The sequence below is a fragment of the Labeo rohita genome, chromosome 5 (assembly GCF_022985175.1).
Source record: "Labeo rohita strain BAU-BD-2019 chromosome 5, IGBB_LRoh.1.0, whole genome shotgun sequence".
Taxonomy (NCBI): domain Eukaryota; kingdom Metazoa; phylum Chordata; class Actinopteri; order Cypriniformes; family Cyprinidae; genus Labeo; species Labeo rohita.
In genome coordinates this window covers 13,431,131-13,452,829 of record NC_066873.1, presented here as the reverse complement: position 1 = coordinate 13,452,829, position 21,699 = coordinate 13,431,131, and the positions used below count along the sequence as shown (strand labels likewise).

Sequence of the window (21,699 nt, the reverse complement as noted above, 5' to 3'; positions counted from 1 at the left end):
TTTTCTAGACAACATTCATTTACATACCTTGTACCCCTGTTGCTGTTCTCTCTTGGCCCTGTGGAGCGCTTGCCTTTGTTGCTTAACTACTTCATGCATATTCCTTTGCTTCCTCTTGTCCTCTCGCTGTGCTTCTTTTCTCATTTGCAGCACCTTTCTCCTTCTCTCGATGGCCTGGTGATGCATATATTCACACACCTCTTGGATGTTATGTCTAGGCTTGCTGTTTGATTTCGTCTGGCTTTCATTTTCTTTACCTGCAACTTTTGTTGTCTTTGTAATGTCGTAGTTTTTAGCAAACACTTCTGAGGTGGAATTTTGTGGGTGAAGATTTCTGTGTGCCAACAGAACTGCTTTGACTGGGTATGAGGAAACTGCACGGCTTATGAATGTCTTTCCAGGTGCTGGCGAATACAAGACTTGAGCTTGAGACCTCAATGAGCTGGGATGCTTCTTAGATGAATTCTCATCCTTTTGGTTTGAACTTATGTCTCCATTTGTTTGAGCATTCAAAACAGGAGCCTTCTTGTTCTGATCTATGAAGAAAAGGCATGCATTAGAACGGAGCAAATTTCGAAGAACGCTAAATATGACATAAGTATGCATAAGATGCTGAGTCTGATACTGTGTGCCCACTCAGTGCAATTGAATTACGGCCTACCCTTAATGCTGACTCTTTCAGCCTGTGAAACAGCACTGCAAGGTGAGTTCAAAATTAGTTTCACAAGCCCTTGGGCTTTCCTCCAGGCGGATATGTACGTAGAGTGCTCTGCTGCGTGGTTAGAAAGAAAAAGGTAAAAAAAGAAGTGCAAAAATTGTACCTTTTTTAAGGGTACAGTGGCTTGTTTCTGACACTTTTGTATCTTTTGTATCTGAATAGTCCATGAGTAATTCACACAACTCCAGTCCATTAATTGTCTTGTGAAGTTAAAATAAGAGTCAAAATGCCTTAATGCTAGATTTGTTTCTTGCAAACACTTATCCAAAGATTTCTCCAAATCTGTTTCAATGAAGAAACAAACTAATCCACATCTTGGAAGTTTTGATTTTTGGGTGAACTATTCCTGTAATTAAAAGGACACATTTGTACTTCATGTACCCCTGAAAGTTGCACATAGTACCTTCTCTTGTGAAAAAGAATGTATTGAATGTGCACTTGCAGTGTACTTCAAATCCTGAAAGAATCCTGAAGAAACATTACTTGTACATAATATGTTAATTAAATAAAAGACAATAGAATTATGATATTACATTTAAAGATGTACTTAAGTGGGTCCTTGTTTAAATTACAAATTTAAATATAAAAACATAAATTTAAACTACATTTTCATTTAAAGGAGAAGTCCACTTCCAAAACAAAGATACACATATAATGTACTCACCCCATTGTCAACCAAGATGTTCATGTCTTTCTTTCTTCAGTCGTAAAGAAATTATGCCCCAATTTTGAACTTCCAAAATGCAATTTAAATGCAGCTTCAAACAATCCCAATGCGGTTGTAAATGATCCCAGCCGAGGAAGCCGCATTTAAACTGCATTTTGAAAGTTCAAAATCAGGGCACCATATCAGTCCATTATATGATGAAAAATGCTGAAATGTTTTCCTCAAAAAACAATTTCTTTATGACTGAAGACAGAAAGACATGAACATCTTGAATGACAAGGGGGTGAGTACATTATATGTGAATCTTTGTTTTGGAAGTGGACTTCTCCTTTAATTGTAAATAAAATGCATTTAAGTGTCCGAAACTTTAAATTCAGTTCGCATTTTACCTCATATCATTTAAATATATTTGTTATAATTAGATAAATAAATCCACTCTAAAAAATAGAGTACAAAAATGAATATACTCTAAAAAAAAAATGCTGGTGGGTTGTTGCCAGCGATTGAGTTGTTCCAGAAACATTTTAACATTTAACCCAACCTTCTGGATAGTTTTATTTAATTCAAGTATTATTTAAAAATTACTATATGACTGGCTTAAAATAAACCCCAAATAGGTTGTAATAGAGACATCAGCAATAATCAAAAGGTGAAAATGTATTAATAAGCAATTTTGAAAATGTTTATTATTTAATTATAATTTATTCACACTCCTAAAAAATGCTAGGTTAAAAACAACCCAGCAGTGGGTGAAATATGGACAAACCCAGCTATCGGGTTCAACCCAGCAGATGGGTTAAAAGTTTAAGTTAACTCAACTATTGCTTAAAAATGACTATATTTCTTGCTTTAAATGAACCCAAAATAGGTCGGAAATTAACCTGTACGTGTAACCTCACCTGTAACGGAATGCATCTAAAAAACTTGATGCATGTATGTTCAATAAATAAATGTTTATTAATAAGATGGATAAATAATAATTAAATATTAAACATTTGTTAAATTGCTTATTAATAAATGTTCATCTTTTGATTATTGCTGATGCCTCTAGTTAATTGTGTCTCATTTTTAATTTACAATCTATTTTGAGTTGATTTTAATCCAACCATACAGTAATTTTAAAACAAATATTGAGTTAAATAAAACTACCCAGAAGGTTAGTTTAAACATTTAATCCAACCGATGGGTCAAAACAACCAAGTCGCTGGGTTGTTTTAAGCCCAGTACAAGATTGTGCTCTTTATTAGTGTAGTAATCTATACCATTAAGGTACTAATGTGAACCTTTTAGGGTCAAATAAGGTACAAAGATGTGCCCCAGTGACAAGGCGTTGTATCCCTATAAGGTACAGTTTTTGTATAATTTTTTACCCGAGAGTGTAGTTTCAGTGCTTAATTGAATTGTTCTATTCTCTTACATAAGGCATTTAGTAGGCCAAGGTGCCTTGAAACCTCTGAGATATTTTTATGTTATATTCTGGGTCAGGAAGCATTATATTAAATAGTTTCCTCACGAGTCTCACCTCGGAGATCAGATCTTTGGTAGTCTGCATTAGGTGAAGAACAGCTTACAGCGTTTTTCCTTACAGGCAATCTGATTACTCCACGTGTACCTGATGATGCTTTTGCTTCTAGCAGAAGAGATTACATCAAATTACATAGTAATTTAATTTAACACAGACTTGCAGTTATACGTCATCTAATTGATATGTTACCTCTATATCTTTTTTTAAATACATGTCCATAATTGCATATACCATAAAGTTCAGTGACAGTGCAGACCTTTGTTTGTCACCCTGCAAATTTTTCTAGTAAGATGTTGCTGATCTTTCTCCCCAGGTGCTGGTGTTTGAATCTCTCTCCTCAGCTTCTGTTCCTGGATCTTCATTCGTAGACTGTGTAAGGCTTTGGATGTAGGTAAATTTTTCTTCAAAAGCTCTGCGCTAGATAGTGAGTCTAATTTTGGCGAAAGAGTGTCATCTTGTGGAAACTTTTGGGAATGACTCATAGTCAGCAGAACTTGAGGTGTCTTTGACGCGTTCGTTTTAGGTTTGTTTGATAAATGCTCTTTGCAAAATCCTTTTTGCACAGATTTATATGGATCAACTATATTTAAAGAGCCCAGGAGGAAAGTACATCCTGAATGTGGCACAGCGGATGAGTCACACTCTGACGTGATCCTAAGTGGACTGAAAATGAGATTTTAACTCTTCGTACAAAAACCCTTCAGTGATCGAAAAATTATAAAATTATTTTAAAATGTATAAAAATGAAATATTCACCTGTAACGGAATCTATCTAAATAACTTGATGATGCATCCATGTTTGCCCCAAGACGCTTTGATGCAGTGTCTTGCATGCTGTGTTTCTGAAAATAAATCAAATGATAATTTCACACAGATTAAATAAAGTCTAAAATATGTTACAGAAACATAATGTAACTATTACATATTATAAAATAGTATAATTTATTTTAAATAATACATTTATGGATGACACATGTCTGTTATTTTCATTTTATATGCTTGCAAGTAGAGTGTATGTATTTTATATAATGTTTTAATACAGTTTTGCATTTTTTTTTATTTTATGTATATAATTACCCTAGAAATTTTGCTCTATACAGCTATGAAATCAAATATAACACTTTCTCTATGGCAATCAGAGTGTGCACAGAATACGAAATCATATGTAATTAGGCATTTTACTGTTTCTTTTAGGCTTATTCAAATAACTGAAATAGCAAATCCTATGTAAGATATAATTTATTATTTATTTGTTCAAATCAGTCACATTCAAATAACAAGTATGTTATGGCTAAAATTGCCGTAGTGGCTGATTTTATATTGTTGCCTATTATTAACTACATGAATTGGACCGAGTTTAACCCAAAGCCCTGAAAATACCAGATCGCATAAATCAATAAAAACAGACTAAACGATTATATATCATCAACTATATTTAACAAGATAAATCCATCCTACCCTTAAATTTGCAAGAGCACGGTCACTTGAGCTACTCGTACGGTCTGTCAGTGACTTTGTTGATATTAAAGCTCCTGGTAACAGACTCCATAAACGCAGTTATGGACACTGACGCTAGAGCGCTGTAATTACACAACAACCAAGAGCAGGGGCTGTTGCATAAAAGGTTTAGAATGATCTTACAAGTTCGTCATCCAATTTCGTTTCTTTATGACATAATGGTCGGGGTTTTTTTTTTTTTTTTTTTTTTTTTTTTTTTTGATTACATAAAAATGTAGATTAGGTTAATCCAGAAAACAAGTTAACCAATTGGTTAACTTGTTTATACAACCTGCCCCTGCAAGTTTCTGCAAGACTCGTGTTAAGTATATGGTTTCTAAATGACATACCGTTCTCAGCGTCACTGTCAGTCTCTCATTGTTACGGTTTGAACACAAACATACTCGTCGTGACCACGTTTCCTCACATTCTGAGCTTAATCGTAATCCACATATTGTGGCCAACTTTAATATGTAAAATGCTTAAATGTTTGGTAGTATTAAATAATGGCGAGATAAGGATTCTCTTTTTGTAAAATTCTCCCGCCGTTCCCTGGTGAAAAAAACAGCATATGCTGGTAGGTATGTTTTGATGCTGGGATGCTGGTTAGGTAGGTTTTGATGCTGGTTTAAGATGGTCCTTTGCCGGTTTTTGCTGGTCATGTTGCTGGTCGAGGACCAGCATGAACCAGCTAAGGACCAGCATAAACCAGCTAAGGACCAGCATAAACCAGCTAAGGACCAGCATGAACCAGCAAAGGACCAGCATAAACCAGCTAAGGACCAGCATGAACCAGCAAAGGACCAGCATAAACCAGCTAAGGACCAGCATAAACCAGCAAAGGACCAGCTTAAACCAGCATCAAAACCTACCTAACCAGCATTCCAGCATCAAAACATACCTACCAGCATATGCTGTTTTTTTCACCAGGGTTGTGGGCCACCTCGTGTGTGGAAACAAAATCAAGTAGTTGAAATGATCTTATTTTTATGTCCAAATATACATATCTGGCAGTTTTGATGAAAACAATTGATTAAAAAAAATATCTAGGCTATTTTTACAGCACAAAATATTTAAAAACTTTATCCAGGTTAATCCAGGACAGGCAGAAAGTCCAGGGCAGACTGCAGCCAGACAAGATGAGATAACTAGGCTAGGATCAAGACACGGATGACTAAACAAGAAACAAGACGTAACTCGACTATGAAACTGAAAATTGCTCTGTAATGTTGCTATTACGAGGAGCGCGACAAAAGCAAGAAACCCAGAATGATGGTGACTATTTAGGCCCAATCCCAATTCTACCTCTTACCCCTACACTTTCCCCTTACTTTTGGTGCGTTCACGTGTAGGGGTAGGGGTGTCTCAAGTCTCTTTTGGTTGGAGGGGTAGGGGGAAGGGGAAGGGCTAGATAGCCCTCCAAACGAAGATTTTTTGGGACCTCACTTCAAACGAAGGGCCAAGAGAAATTTCCAACATGGCTGCTCACTCCAGCAAGCAGATCCATAAATGTAAGTAATTTTTGCCATTAATAAGGATTTTTATGACAATTTTTCATTATATGTATATTACCTTCAATCTTGTGTTTGTGTTTACGGTGATGTTCTGTAAAGAAACTTTTGCAAAAAATCACTAAAGTTTGCTAGAGGATAGCACTGATTGCACAATATTAGAAAATATATTTTTATGTCATATACCCGGTGACTTGACTGCATGTTAGAAACAAATTTGAAAGTCCAGTGGCAAGGCAATTTGCTTTAACCACACATGTGGTAACGCATTGTTTTGTTTTGCTTATGGCCATATGTGTACATGTAAATGAACGGTGCTTACGCTATTCGTACTTTTTGCAACATGACAACATTTTTGTAACTTATATTCTGTATAGGGATGGTTCATATCCTCTGATGTAACGTTAGGAGCTAGCAACAACGTATGATGACGTATGACAATGTAGTAGTGGTGACCCATTTCTTAGGGGGAAATTTTTTACCCTTCCCCTTTCCACTTCGTTTCAAGGGGCAAGGGGAAGGGGCGAGGGGTAGGCAAAGGGGTAGAAAATAGAATTGGGATTGGGTCTTATAGTGTGCCTGATTGACTGCAGGTGCAAGTGCAATCCGTGCAGTGGAACATGGGAAATGTAGCCCAGGGTGTAGTGCAACAATCTGTGTAGTGTGAGTGTCAATATGATGGCAAGGCGACCTCTGGTGGCGGGCAGACCGGACAGGACTCTGACAGTGAAATATATTCTGAAAAATACATAAGACATTATTTAATGAGCTTCTTCACTTCGCCTGTACTTCCTAAAGTCAGAAGTTCCCATCAGAAACGTTGAAATTGTGAACTTTCCCTGTTGCCTTTGTTGTAGACATTTTTTGTCTGTCGCTCCTGAAAGCACAGAACAATCTTCTATTAAAATATGTTTTCCATGAAAGATCAAAATGCATTTGAACTTGTTTTCAGGTGATTTTCATGCTCCATGTGAACAACGTCACCGGTTAACAGTACAGTGTATGTTGTTGAGGTTAAATAAATTAGCCTAGGCCTACTTCCATACACCAAATTGACAGCAAAACCTTTACAAAAATATCAAAACTCTGTACGCATATATTTTTTTTTTTAAAAGCCCAAAGTTTCGTAAACAAGAGTTCGTCTACCTTGTGTAACATGTCTAATATGTTCTGTTTTCATTGATTTTAGTTCTTCTCCCTGTGACCTAGTTTTCCTGAGTTATCTTTAGACATCATTATATCCACCTGTGTCTTGTTAATGAACTCATCAGTTCCTTTGTTTGCTTCGTGTGCTTAAACCCTTAGTTCTCCCTTTGTCTCTGTCTGTTCTTGTTGGTTATTTGGTATGTGTCTGCTAGTTTATTGGTAAAGAGTTAAAAATCTATTTCCAGCATTTCTTTTTTGTCGTGCGAGTGTTTTATACTACCAAATGTAACACCTTGGGCCTGTACCATGAAGCCGGATTAGCTGGCTAACCAGGTAAGTTTCAGTTTAGTTCGCACCAATCCTGGGTTTTAGGTACCATGAAAGTGGCTTGGCTTTTAGCAGTGTTCATTGCCATAGTCACTTACACTCCATGGATAACCTGCTCTGGGGCAGGTTATGTTCTGGGTTAGAGATCTAAAACTGACATTGGACCAATCAGATGTGAGCAAAGTGACACGTCTGACACAAAAAAGTCAATCCCCCAGTTTCTCTTGCTCCAAATTAAAGATGCTAATTACTTAAAGTTATTTTATATTATTTATATAATTAATATGTGATTTATATTATTATTACTAATTCAATTTTAGTTTAACAGTTATTATAAATAATTTATTTTAAATGTTCTCCAATACACCACATGGTGCTACTTGGACACATCATCAGTGATGAACCCGAGGTCATAGGGTGTTTCGGGTCTTTGATCATCAAACACCCTCGCTCGGGTGACCCAGCCGGGGGTGATCAGCCCCCGACTTGTGTCCAAGTTGCTCACTACTCCACGGATCCCCCCTCTGGATCCATAACCATCTTGAGGCCTTCTCAGCAGCCTCTATGATGGTTTTGATGGCTCTTCTGCACAGCTGCCCTTTTACTCCAAGGAGTTTAAGAGTGCGGGGTAAAGATTGGCCCGCAAAGCCCCGACTCCCAACCTCAACTGGCTCGCAACGAGCTTTCCAGCCTTTGTTACGGCATTCCACCACTATCTCGGCGTATTTGGCCCTCTTACGCTCGTGGGCCTCCTCCATTCTGTCTTCCCAGGGGACAGTGAGCTTGACCAGGACCACTTGCTTTGATGCGTCAGATGTTATCACCATGTCTGGGCGCAATGAAGTGGACAAGATGTATTCTGGGAACTTGAACTGTCTCCCCAGGTCGACTTGGAGTTTCCAGTCTTGAGCAGTGTTGAGAAGCCCTCCAGGTGGACTTTGCCGTTGTTGTGCCTTCTCCCCAGCTCTAACGAAGGTGATGGACTTCTTGGGGGTGTGCTGGTATTTGCAGTTAATGATTGCCGTGCTGACTATGTCTGCCAGAGCCCTGAGTACCTGATCATGACGCCAGCGGTACCGCCCTTCACTCAAGGCCTTCGGACAGCAGCTAAGGATGTGCTCCAGTGTGCCTCTCTTGTTACATAGCTGGCATGCAGATTGGTTGGACTTGGAAGAACATCGTACACAGATTGTATAAGGAACTTGATGTGCTGGGGTTCGCGTCTCCAGAGCTCTGACCAGGTGACTTTACGCTGTTCAGCGTGCTCCCACCTTGTCCAGGCGCCTTGCTGGTACATGGCCACCATCTTGATCCTGCGATCTTCTTCCACCTCTGCTCTTACCTCGTCCTGCACCATTTGGCGTTTCTCCCTTCCTCTAGCCTTGTCATAGCGGGGTTTGGGAAAGCTGCCTAGTCCTGCTCGGCCCACTGCAGAATTACCAACCAGGACGTTATGCTGCAGCCGTGCCTCAGCTCTGTTGACTGCTTCCTGTGCCTTCCACTTTCTTCCGGTTTTCACCAGGATTCCTGCCGAAGCAACCTTTTTGTCAGAGGAGTCCCGGTACATCATCAACTCTCTGGCGCGTGTGACCTTGAACTCTTCTGACAGGCCGCTGATGGGAAGCTGCAGCATGGTGGAATGGCCATACAGGGCAATGCTGCTGAGGGATCGAGGGAGTCCAAGCCACCTCCGGAGGAACTGACTGATGGTACGTTCGAGCTTCTCCACAGTGGATATGGGCGTCTCGTAGACAAGCAGGGGCCAAAGAATCCTTGGTAGAACTCCATGTTGATAGATCCAGGTTTTAAATTTTCCAGGTAGCCCCGACTTGTCAATTGCTGCAAGCCATGTTGTCAAATCAGCCCTAGTTTGTTGTAGTGCATCTGTGTCTCTTAGGGAGCTGTTAAAAACCTTGCCCAGGCTCTTGACAGATTTTTCCGTCACCAATGGAATTGGTGTCCCTCCTATGGCAAAGCGAAACCGGTCAACCACTTTGCCTTTCTTCAGGACCAGAGACCTGGATTTGGCAGGCTTGAAGCTCATCCTCGCCCAAGAGACAAGTCTTTCTAGCCCCTGGAGTAGCCATCTGCAGCCGGGAACAGAGGTTGTCGTCACCGTGAGGTCGTCCATAAAGGCTCTTATGGGGGGTTGACGAGTGCCAGATTTTGATAAAGGTCCTCTACACTCCACCTCTGCTGATTTCACAATCATGTTCATAGCAAGGGAGAAGAGTGGCACTGAGATGGGACAGCCTGTTATAATACCCTTCTCCAGACGTTGCCAGGCAGATGTTGACGATCCCGATGTTACCCTCAGTAGGAAGTTGTTGTAATAATCCAAAATGAGGTTGGTGATATTCTCTGGCACATGATGTCTTGTCAATGCAATTTCGACAAGCTTGTGAGGAATGGATCCATAGGCATTTGTGAGGTCCAGCCAGAGTGTTGCCAAGTCTCCTCTACTTTCCCTTGCCTCCCTGATCAGCTGGGTTACCACTCCAGTGTGTTCCAGGCATCCCGGTACACCTGGGACTCCCCCCTTCTGCACTGAGGTATCAATGTAATCGTTTTTCAGGAGAAATTCCATTAGCCGTTGGGACAATATCTTGAAAAAGATCTTCCCTTCCACGGACAACAGCGAGATGATGCGGAACTGCTCAATGTTACTGGACTCTTCTTCCTTAGGAATCCAGACTCCTTCGGCTGACCTTCATTAGGCAGCAACCCTTCCCCTTCGCCAGATCACCTTAATGATCCTCCAGAGTCGCACGAGGACCTTGGGGCACTGCTTGTAGACTCTGTATGAGACTCCACTGGGTCCTGGAGAGGAGCTTGATCTGGAAGCCATCACTGCTTCCTTGACCTCTTTCAGGGTGGGCTCTGAGGTGTTAAACTTGACCGAGGGCTTTGGCGGCTTAACCAATGCCTCGCAAGGGCCCAGCTCTTGTTCCCTTAAAGGGTCACCGAAGGTGATGTTGAGGTGGTGATTGATTTTCTCTACAGGACACGACAAGTTGCCGCTCTTCTTCTGTCCCAAAAGTCGCTTGGTGAAGCTGAACGGGTTGTTGATAAATGCCTTGCGCTTCTTGCCCTTCTCTTTTCCTTTCTTTCTGTGCCACTCGGCTCGTCTGAGTGTGACAAGCTTTGTTCTCAAGATCTTCCTGAGCTCAGACAAGGCACTTCTCTCCTCCTCATTTGCAGTTCTGAACCTGCGCTTAAGGGTTTTCAGCTCCTGCCTCAGCTGGCTTATCTTGTGCTCCCGCCGATTGGGTCTTGCTGATTTGCTACCTGTTGGCCATTCTGCCACCCCGAACCGTTCTGCACCGATGGTCGTTATAAAGGTGCACATAGCCAGGAGTTTGTAGTCTACGTCGCCCTTTGATGTTATCTCCATGATCTTATCTATGTCCTCATCCAGCTGGGGCCACTCCTTGCTGTTGGCAGCAGGCCACTTCACCCAACGGTGTTCTGGTTTTCCGCTCTGCAGGGGGACTGGTGCAGCTTGGAGGTTCCGGGCACTGTGGGGTGACTCCGGGCCTGGCTCCTCCTCCATCTGACCAGGGTCAGTGACAAGCACTTTATTACTGGTGTGTGCCACTATACCTGTGCGTTGCCTTACTCGTCCTCCCTTCAGGCAGGCCATCTTGGTCTGATGGATTTTCAGACCTATTGGGTTTTTGCAAACCTTGCCGCAGATGCAGAATGTGCTCTTTATCGAATGTCCGTTATCTAGGGTCGTTACCAGTAAATCTAACCGTTTGGGATTCTCATTCTCCCCCCCCCTCTCGGGAATCCCTGGGGGTATGCTTTGGGAGGGTTCGTCGTAGCTTATTTTGGGTGCTCCTTCACAGGAGCTGCAGTTTGGGGTGCTAGCCCTTGCTGCCCCGGTTGCCGTCTTTCCGAGCAGTCAACTGTCTCTCCAGTCGTCACCATCCTATTCATGGTGGTCATCCAGTCTTTCCCGGCGGTCACTGGCAAAGCCAGATACAATAGTTCTCCAATACACCACATGGTGCTACTTGGACACATCATCAGTGATGAACCCGAGGTCATAGGGTGTTTCGGGTCTTTGATCATCAAACACCCTCGCTCGGGCGACCCAGCCGGGGGTGATCAGCCCCCGACTTGTGTCCAAGTTGCCCACTACTCCACAGATCCCCCCCTCTGGATCCATAACCATCTTGAGGCCTTCTCAGCAGCCTCTATGATGGTTTTGATGGCTCTTCTGCACAGCTGCCCTTTTACTCCAAGGAGTTTAAGAGTGCGGGGTAAAGATTGACCCGCAAAGCCCCGACACCCAACCTCAACTGGCTCGCAACGAGCTTTCCAGCCTTTGTTACGGCATTCCACCACTATCTTGGCGTATTTGGCCCTCTTACGCTCGTGGGCCTACTCCATTCTGTCTTCCCAGGGGACAGTGAGCTCGACCAGGACCACTTGCTTTGATGCGTCAGATGTTATCACCATGTCTGGGCGCAATGAAGTGGACAAGATGTATTCTGGGAACTTGAGCTGTCTCCCCAGGTCGACTTGGAGTTTCCAGTCTTGAGCAGTGTTGAGAAGCCCTCCAGGTGGACTTTGCCGTTGTTGTGCCATCTCCCCAGCTCTAACGAAGGTGATGGACTTCTTGGGGGTGTGCTGGTATTTGCAGTTAATGATTGCCGTGCTGACTATGTCTGCCAGAGCCCTGAGTACCTGATCATGACGCCAGCGGTACCACCCTTCACTCAAGGCCTTCGGACAGCAGCTAAGGATGTGCTCCAGTGTGCCTCTCTTGTTACATAGCTGGCATGCAGCGGTGTCTGATAAGCCACAACACAGCAGATTGGTTGGACTTGGAAGAACATCGTACACAATGAACCAACAGATAGCGCTTTTATATATATATTGTTCAACTGCCATCATGGTACAGGCCCCTTGTCTGAACAGTTGAGATGCTAATGAACTTTTTTGAACTTTTTTTCAAGATCTAAACTTTCTTAAAAGCAGTGAAAACAATGGTTAAGGCTAGATGGGATACAGCTATGATAAGTAGTGTGTTTATGACAAATACTGATAAAATTGATTTTTTTTTTTTTTTTTGTTTGTTTATGATTGTTGTAAAAATTGTGAAATGTGATCTGAAAATGGCTCAGTCTGGCACATTTATATTATAGTGATGTCAATATATTATCATTGATAAATGAACAAAGAAATTAATAGAACTTTTTTTTTCATTTATTTATTTATTTATTTTTACAAATGCACAGATCTTTTTGTACAGATGAACAGATAATTTCTTACTAATACACAGATATTTTCTTACTAATGCTCATATACAAATTAGTTAGATGACTGCTTCTCTAAATTGTGATGCCTCAAAGCTCTTTGCCCCAGATGTGATGGTTGTTGTCGAGGGGCATGAGGGTTCTGCTGCCTCCACAAAGGTGGCTGGAACCATGGATGCACTCTTGGTTGAACCCTCTGTACTCTTTGCCCCAGATGCCATGGTGGTGATTGAGGGGCATAAGCATTCTCCCGCCTCCACAAAGGGGGTTGGAACTTGGTTGCGCACTTGGATGAGGCCTCTGAGCTCTTTGCCCCAGATGTGATGGTTGTGGTGGAGGGGCACGAGGGTTCTGCTGCCTCCACAAACTGGGCTGGAACGATGGATGTGCTCTTGGGTGAGGCCTCAGAGCTCTTTGTCCCAGATGCCATGGTCTCAGCATGGGTGCCTGAGTCTTTACTACACTTCGTGCCTTGACTGTTGTAGGACCCTTGCTGTCTATGGAGGTCAGAAAGCTCTCGAATTTCATCAAAAATATCCTAATCCTAATTTGTGTCTCAAAGAGGAACGTAGGTCTTACGGGTTGGAACGACATGAGGGTGATCAATTAATGGCATAATTTTAATTTTTGGTTGAATCACCCCTTTAAGCTTGAAATGACATAATGCAATATTCACTAAATGCATGATTTGCCTGACAGAATGTAAGACAAACATACAAAGCATTACTTTAAAAACAAACTGGATAATGTTTCAAAGTGTTTACAGTAGCTGTGATAATAATAGGCATCTAATTGGGGGGACCCAGGTGCAAATGTGCAGGCTGGGGGGTGGAACCATGGGTGCGCACTTGGGTGAGGTCTCTGAGCTTTTTGCCCCAGATGTGATGGTTGTGGTCGAGGGGCATGAGGGTTCTCCTGCCTCCACAAACTGGGCTGGAACGATGGATGTGCTCTTGGGTAAGGACTCGGAGCACTTTGTCCCAGATGCCATGGTCATGACTGAGGGGCATGAGGGTTTTGCTGCCTTCACAAAGAGGGTTGGAACCATGGATGTGGTGGAAGCATGGATTCATCCTCTGGGGAACACACAATCATAGGTTCTTCTTCTGAGGAACACTCAGGCATGGGTGCTTCTTTTGGAGGACACTCAGGCATTGGTGCTTCTTTTGGAGAACACTCAAGCATGGGTGCTTCTTTTGGAAAACATTCAGGCATGGGTGGTTCTTTCGTAGCCTTGGGAGCCTTATTAGATGAGGAGCTGTAGGGTTCCATTGTTCCATTCTTTGTGGATAAGATGGGTATAGATATTCCCAGGGTGAACAGCTTGGGCATGGGCTCTGGGAAATTTTCAAACACAGGTTCTTCCTGTGTGGTCTCAGCTGGTGTTCCCTGAGAGAAACACTCAAGCATAGGTGCTCTCTCTGAGGAACACTCCTGTGGGGAACCCTCAGGCACAGGTGATCTCCGAGGGAGTTTAACAGGCTCAGGTTCTCTTTGTCTCAAGGAGGCTTGAGGCTTATAGCCCTGGCGCTCCTGAAATAGACATGAGCGCTGTGATCGCCCTTTCTGAAGACTAATGTTCCTTGTGGAAAAGGCAGGTATAGATAATCCCACAGTGAACAATCTGGGGATGGGAGCTCCCCGTGGTGAACACAGGGACATGGGTGCTTCCTGTGAGTAATACTCCAGCACAGGTGATGTCTGTGAGGGCTTAACAGACTTGGGTGCTCTCTGTCTCAAGTAGGCCTGAGGCTTATACTCTTGGAGCTCCTGAAATAGACAAGCCTGTGATCGCCCTTTCTGTACCTGCCTCTTCCTTATGGAAGAAGCAGATACAGATAATCCCAGAGTGAACAATCTGGCCATGGGTGCTTCCTGCTGGGAACAGTTGTCAGACATGGGTGCTATTGTTATTGCTCCTTTCGGAAATAGGCAGACATGGATTGGCTGCTTCAAAGGATGTAAGATGGTCAATTTATAAAATCGTGAAATTGTGCTAGTCCACTTGTGTCTGCAACACTATCTGTGAAACACTGTGAGAAAAAGAAAAAAGAGATAAGTTGAATAAAAAGAGAATAGAAAATAGAATATTTGGGAAACTTTTTGCAATAGGGTAGTGGAGCAGTGGCAGGAAAGTAAGGGTGTGAAAGGGGGAATATAATCAGGATATGCTTCTGATTATCATTTTGTAGTTTCGTAACACAGCTACATAATTAAAGGGGTAGTTCACCAAAAAATGAAAAGTCTGTCATTAGTAATTACTCACCATCATGTCATTCCAAACCTTCGTTCATATTCTGAACACATATTAAGATATTTTAGATGAAGTTCAAGAGCCTTTTGACCCTCCATAGTCTCAAAGAGGAATGAAGGTCTTACGGGTTGGAACGACATGAGGGTGATCAATTAATGGCAGAATTTTCATTTTTGGTTGAATCACCCCTTTAAGCTTGAAATGACATAATGCATGATTTGCCTGACAAAATATAAAACAAAAATACAAAGCATTACTTTAAAAACAAACTGGATAATGTTTCAAAGTGTTTACAGTAGCTGTGATAATAATAGGCATCTAATTGGGGGGACCCAGGTGCAAATGTGCAGGCATCCTGCACAGTCATGCTGGGTGGTTCAACAACTGTGTGTTCTTGCCCTTACAGCCATTCAATATTAGCACAGTGTTTATTTATAGATTATAGATATAATTTATATAAAGAGCGCAATAAGTAATTCTGCCTTTCTAAATTTGGATACACTAACAGAGTATGCTCTCAAATAGATGCATTTGTTTGCACAATGCTGTAACATATGCTGTATCAGATATTGTCTGTGGAAAGTTTGAATCCATCTATGACGCCTTTGTGTATGAATGGAGAGTGATAGCTGAATGGGCAAGTATGGCTCAATGGCTTTGTTCACAAAAGCTGATGGATTTTCCTGTTTGGCAGAGCACTTACCTAATGGATGGTTGAAAAGCTTCCTTCTGGCAGTGCATTTAAAAAGACAGGTGATGTTTGCTCTCACTCCAGCGGTTCGTCTAAAGACCGTAAAGACCTTGTTGGCTTAATAGCGACATGAGGTTTCACAAATATATATTTTATGAGAGCCAAATCACCGGAAGGGCATTTTTGTGTGGGTCTCACTTGCCCTATACAAAACATCTGTGATTTTTTTTTTTTTTTTTTACACGTTAATGGATACAACAGTGTCAGCATATGTAATTTTGCAGAACAATGCAGGATTTATGCAAATATTGACTTACATTTGTTGAAAAACCTATTTGCCATTATGTTGGATGATAACATATTTTAAATCACCTGGAAGCTTTGTTAATTGTGACCGTCTCTGTGACTGGCACTCTGTTTGCCCAGGTTTAAGTGATACAGTGTAATTAACTTTACAGGACCTATTTAGTGTGCTAAATACAATGAATAGAGTAACAGGCTAGTAAATTAAAATTACATTTTATAATAAAATAAATTTTCCTATCTCGTGACTAGTTCCTTTAGACTATGCAAACAATAAATGCAAGTTGTATTTTTATTGGATCCGGCAACAAGATTTCTTATCCGTGTCGAGATGAAGTCCTGGCTGATTTAGCTGTTTTTAACAACTTTTGAGGAGGTTCACACTAATTCCTTTGTTGTTTGTTCCTTGTTGTTGTCATTAGTGAGATATGATTCTGTTGTGCAAAGGATTTTTAAACTTCTGTTACATTTTTATTAACAGATTTCTTTTTGTAGTATTGTAATGTCAAAGTAGAAAAAAAAATACAGACAAAATTAAAATTCGAGACTGCCAACGTCTTGCAGGTCGGCAGACAAAACTGTCCTGCACTTTGTCTATAGTGTATATAGTCTTGGTTGACTAGATGTCCTATGCACACTGATGATACTTCTGTATGGACTTGTTACTGCCAATTGACCATATGCACGGAGCGTTCTTTAGAACTTCCGCATAATGATAAGCCAGCTCGTAAACTTCTGGTGAAGCTCATTTTATATGTGCTATATATAAGTGGAGACTCCTGAGACTCCTCTCCCGTCTCGTTCTTATCAGAAACTGAGAAAAATAATAACTGCAACATCGTAAACAATGATAGCGCCATGAACGTTCAGTTTCATGTGGAAATCCCAGAAGAGTACCTAGACACATAGTTGTGCATTTAAATACTGACAGCTAAACACTATCATAACTGTTTAGGCTAATGTAACTAACGATGCTTCTCTTCAGTGACATCTTAATAGTATTCTTGATAATCAATAACTTTTCTTCATAGTCATGAACACATTTTTAAAATCTTGTAATATTTTAAAGACTTTATTATTTTTCAACTCTACAGCTGTGCAGTAAAATTCACTTCAAAGATTCACTTTTCATTCTTAAAGTCGAGATGAAAAAATGGGTGAAGGGTGAATTATTTAAATACTTATGGGTCACTACAAATTAAATAAGTTAAATATTAATGGTATAGGAATTAAATAATGCATTCAATATGAATCAATATAAATTTGAAATATTTTATATTTACATCTACTACATCTTTTTACATAACTACATAACATCAAGTTTTACTTGAACTGTAAAAGCTATTAAATAGCCTATATTCAACCAACACAAACTTGTTACTGCTGTAGTTTTTTTACTCTGAATTTAGTCTGAATCATTTAAAGGGGTCATCGGATGCTAAGCTCACTTTTTCCATTCTCAAATGCCTGTCGTTGTGGCGTCACACTCACAGAGGCCGCTCCCATGATAGTTGATTGACATGAGCGTTTTGCCTCAGATCAGCTGTAACAGTCCGCCCTCTTTTTTTCGATGCCGGAGCAGGGATGTAAGTTACACAAGAATATCTCCGATTGAGCGATTGAGGTGTTGTGTTGCTGGATGTAATAATGAACGTAGTGGTCGTCATTTACTCCCGACATCTGAGCCGCTGAAGATGCAGTGGATTACATTTGTTTGTGAAATGGTTTATATGGAAGTTTGGTCCTCTTGACAAACAAAACTTTTCTTCAAATTATGAATGGATTATGTAGAGAAAACGAGCAAAGGACACACCTATTACGGCATAGTACAGTTGACCGGAAATGACTGAGCTGGCTTGTCTAAAGCAAGGAAGTAATCCATGCATATGGTCAACTGATTAACAGACATGCTACTTTGATGCTGGTGCTGCATAAATAGGCATATATAAATCCCAAAGCAGATCTAGACAGGTGGAGCTGGAGAGGTGGAGGGTTTTAGAGGAACTCTTTGCAGGCCCAGGAAACACTGAAACAGATTATTTCAATCTACCTCTCTTTACCCCTCTCTCTCTCTCTCACTCTCTCTATACATACACACACACACACACACACACACACTCACACACATATATACAGTGCTGCTTAAAAGTTTGTTAAACCTTTAGACTTTTCTATATTTCTGCATAAAAATAACACAAAATATCATCCGATTTTCACACAAGTCCTTATAGTTGACAAAGAGAATCCAATCAAACAAACAAGACAAAAATATATATTTTGTCATTTAGTTATTGAGAAAAATTATCCAGTGTTAAATATTTGGAGGTGTAAAAGTATGTGTGCTTTTAGTATCTGATGTGACCCCTTTTTGAAGCAATAACTGCAGGTAACATATTTTGTAACCGCTGATCAGTCACGCTGATTAATACACAAGTTTCACAATTTGAGTTGAATTACTGAAATAAACAATCTTTTTCACAATATTCTATTTTATTGAGACGCACCTGGGTGTAAGTGTGTGCCAGTGTGCATACATGACCAAAATAAAAAAATGCACTGGGTAAACAAGTTCAGACCACTCATGGTTGACAGCTGTTAATGCAGTTACCATTTTAGATCAACTGACTATAATATCAGAGCAAAATGCAAAACTGTGACATTTCATTCACAGACACACATTTTGTTTATTTTATAAAAAAATATATTATTATTATTATTGTTATTATTTTATTTTTATTTATTTATTATTTTTTTTTAACAGTGTGAGCACCAAACCAGATGTCCAGGTGCTTTCATGACAACCAGACTGGAAAACTTATGTGCACCCCTGTATGTATATGTGTATATATATATATATATATATATATATATATATATACATATATATATACACACACACACTCTGTCAATGAACTGCCTGCTACTGCACATGCAATGTAGTGAACTGAAGTAGAGAGTAGTGGAGAGCACTGATAAACTGGAGCTGTTCTCGTAGCTGCCTGCTGGCTGGCACATGGAGCTGGACTGGAGGGAATCCCAAGAAAGACTGCTCTATTCCCCCTGGGGAATTCTAAATGGAGTGGCATTCATCCATTCATTTCAGACGAAGGGCCCCAGGCAACATTATGTTGCTTTGGTTTATCCCAGAATCATTGGTTATTGCCTCCTCCTTATGGTAGCTTCCAAGCGACCCCCCTCCTCCTCGTCCTTTGCTGACAGTGGCTCAGCATCGCTTGAAACAAAGACATGAAAATGACAGATACATCAGTAATCTTGGCCACTGTATCCTGGTATAATTGTGCTCTAGTTTTCCTGACTGTGGAAAGAGAGAGGCAACTGATCCCCCAGGAGGCAATGAATGGAACTCAACAATGCAGGAATGCAAGCCAGTGTGTGTGTGCACCAGACAGTGTGTGTTTTTGTTGGTGTGTATATGTCTGTGTTTGAGCGAACAACGGGAGCGAGATTTGGAAGCCGATTTCCAGTTCCTATAGCAACCATGATGTAAGCGGAGAGGGGCAACTGCGCCCCATTTCTCTCTATCTCTCTCCCCCCTCACTCTCCCTTTCTCTCCCTCTCCCCCTCGAAAAACAGACAGCCAAGCACACAGGAAACCTGGGTGTGGAAGATAGGGAAGTCATCCTCATTTCTGCTGGAATATAAGGCTTTTTTTCTTCTATTTATTTTCTTTTTTTTAATGTTTTTAAGATTTGCAAGCCGTTCACTAACATGTACGGTTCAGTCTTGGGAGAGAAAGGTCTGCGTGTCATGTCTGCCAAGAAAATCATTTAGTGCCAGAGTCTGTGGCAATTGCTGTATGGCTGTTCTCAGATGAAGTCCCTGTAGAGAGCGCCTTTGTGAACTTTATTGTTTTGGGATTTTTTGAAAAGGATAAAACTGTAAGTCATTTTAAAACTTTGTCATATGTAAAATATGTCATGCATTTCTAGTCAAATATCTCATGTTTTATGTGATGTTACTTTTATTTTTAAAATTAGAATTTCTTAAGATTATTTACTCTTATTCTTTTGTGCTACTTTTAATACAAAATGTATTTAAAATTGTCAGTTCATTCAAACTTTGCTGGTCTGCAGTTTATGCATCACTCTAACTCTAAAATAAGTTAATTTGCCAGATAAATTTCGCAAACTTACAGAAGCAAGTCTGCTTTAAAAAAAGTTGCTAAGTTTAAACATGTTTAATAATCTAAATACAGTTTTTACGTCATATTTGCATCACTCTGTGAAAACAAAACGCTGTCTGTTATGTTTGACACTTTCTGAAATGGTTACTTACATTCTGTTTCAACATGTGCTTCAGAATCAAAAATCATAACAAGCAATTTCATTAACCACTGCATGAATGTTTAATTTTCTGCTCTGTATTTTTTTAAGGGTAAGTCCCAGTCACCTCTAATGAGGTCTGCCCTTTCACTGTGCTCAGAGACCCTAGAAGCAGCGGCATGGAGAACCGGCGCTGCCAGCACCCTCAACAGCCCAACGCCCAGGCCCAAGAGGCCTCGTCTGGGCCCCAGTCCTCCATGCCCCAGTCCCCTTTACTGTCTGGAGCCTCCTCCCTCATCTCCCTTACCCAGACAGAGGAGTTCTTTGACCTGATAGCCAGTTCGCAGGGCCGCAGACTGGACGACCAGAGAGCCAGTATAGGGGACCGGCTGGGCATCAGGATAGCACAGAACAATGTGGGACACTTGTGCGAGGCATGTAGTCCACCGGAACCTAGTGATGAGTTTTTCAACATGCTCATAAAGTATCAGGTAACACAGTAGAAATTGAAATTCAATATCAGATGCGAGACTCAGAGTTCCTCTGTTTGCATATTGTGAACTTTCTCACCTCTGTCCCCCTCCAGTCCTCCAGAATCAACGATCAGAGGTGCTCTTTGCCACCAGCACCAGACCCAGATGAGGACTTCTTCAGCCTAATTCAGAGAGTGCAATCCAAACGCATGGATGAACAACGGGTTTCTTTTCCTTCTGATGAAAAGGATGAAACAGACTTAAATTATAAGTCCGAAACCTCTGAGGGCTCGAGCTAGAGACTGTGGCACTTCTGATGCGACTTCCACAAAGTCTTCTGCAAACTCTGACTCTCTGGCTGCACATTTTGCGAGATCTTCCGAGGCTGGGGTTAGGGGGGAGTAATATAGGTTTATTTTAATTAGTAGGATTATATCATGTCGAATCGTTTCGTATTTTTACAGTCGAGATACCCTGAGGTGAATCCAAACCCGACAGATGTGATTCGGAGGGAATGGAAACACTCACCTGTTTGTATGTTCCAACAATTGTTCTTTGACAAAAGTGTTTGTGCAGATTTCAAGCAAAGCAATACCATGGAAAATGAATAACATGATGCTTTCCAAGGATAATATTACTAACTACTGTCACACAGCACAATATAGATCGGTGTGACAAACAACGGCGGCACATAATCTCCAAGCAGGTGCGTGTTCATTTAACTCAAGTGGAAAGTGTGTTTCAGCACACACTGAATATGAATGAACTGATTCCCAACAGATGGGCGCAATTGTATTTGGCATGACACTGAAGTTATATGGCTCATGGATCAGTTCATTCGGTTGTCTAATTCTGCTGATAAGTAATATAAGTTATACTAATAGTAACAGACTTCTTTCAGAAGGTTTAAGAAAGGCTAAATCCATCTTTAGCATTAAAAAGTGCGTACTGTTAGTCTGTGCAAAGTGGATAGACTCATTTCAAGGTGCACTGTTTAACATGGCTTTTTGTTTCATTGGAATAAAAGTGATGTTTTA

The 21,699-nt window shown here is 41.0% G+C and overlaps 2 protein-coding genes and 1 pseudogene across 7 annotated transcripts in view; 1 reads left to right on the top strand and 2 right to left on the bottom strand.

The window, feature by feature from the left end:
- LOC127165798 (uncharacterized) overlaps positions 1-4,589 on the bottom strand; it is a 25,266-nt gene extending 20,677 nt beyond the window's left edge. For 2 of the 3 annotated variants that reach the window (XM_051110703.1, XM_051110705.1), the window contains exons 1-6: positions 4,369-4,589; positions 3,667-3,752; positions 3,167-3,573; positions 2,908-3,015; positions 662-772; positions 28-536 (exon numbers count right to left, since the gene is read on the bottom strand). In XM_051110703.1, the coding sequence (XP_050966660.1) occupies positions 28-536; positions 662-772; positions 2,908-3,015; positions 3,167-3,573; positions 3,667-3,743 (1,212 nt within the window). In that variant the 5' untranslated portion in view covers positions 3,744-3,752; positions 4,369-4,589. The remainder of the gene's footprint in view (positions 1-27; positions 537-661; positions 773-2,907; positions 3,016-3,166; positions 3,574-3,666; positions 3,753-4,368) is intronic. The other variant, XM_051110704.1, reaches the window with a different exon arrangement.
- Positions 1-21,699, top strand: part of gpsm1a (G protein signaling modulator 1a) — a 21,825-nt gene extending 126 nt beyond the window's left edge. Inside the window, exons 2-4 of one of the 4 annotated variants that reach the window (XM_051110708.1) lie at positions 3,224-3,297; positions 20,350-20,680; positions 20,776-21,699. In XM_051110708.1, the coding sequence (XP_050966665.1) occupies positions 20,369-20,680; positions 20,776-20,961 (498 nt within the window). In that variant the 5' untranslated portion in view covers positions 3,224-3,297; positions 20,350-20,368 and the 3' untranslated portion in view covers positions 20,962-21,699. Of the gene's footprint in view, positions 1-3,223; positions 3,298-13,138; positions 13,164-19,436; positions 19,806-20,300; positions 20,681-20,775 lie in introns of those variants that run through there. The other 3 variants (XM_051110710.1, XM_051110707.1, XM_051110706.1) reach the window with 3 other exon arrangements.
- Positions 7,783-10,740, bottom strand: LOC127165800 (uncharacterized; annotated as a pseudogene).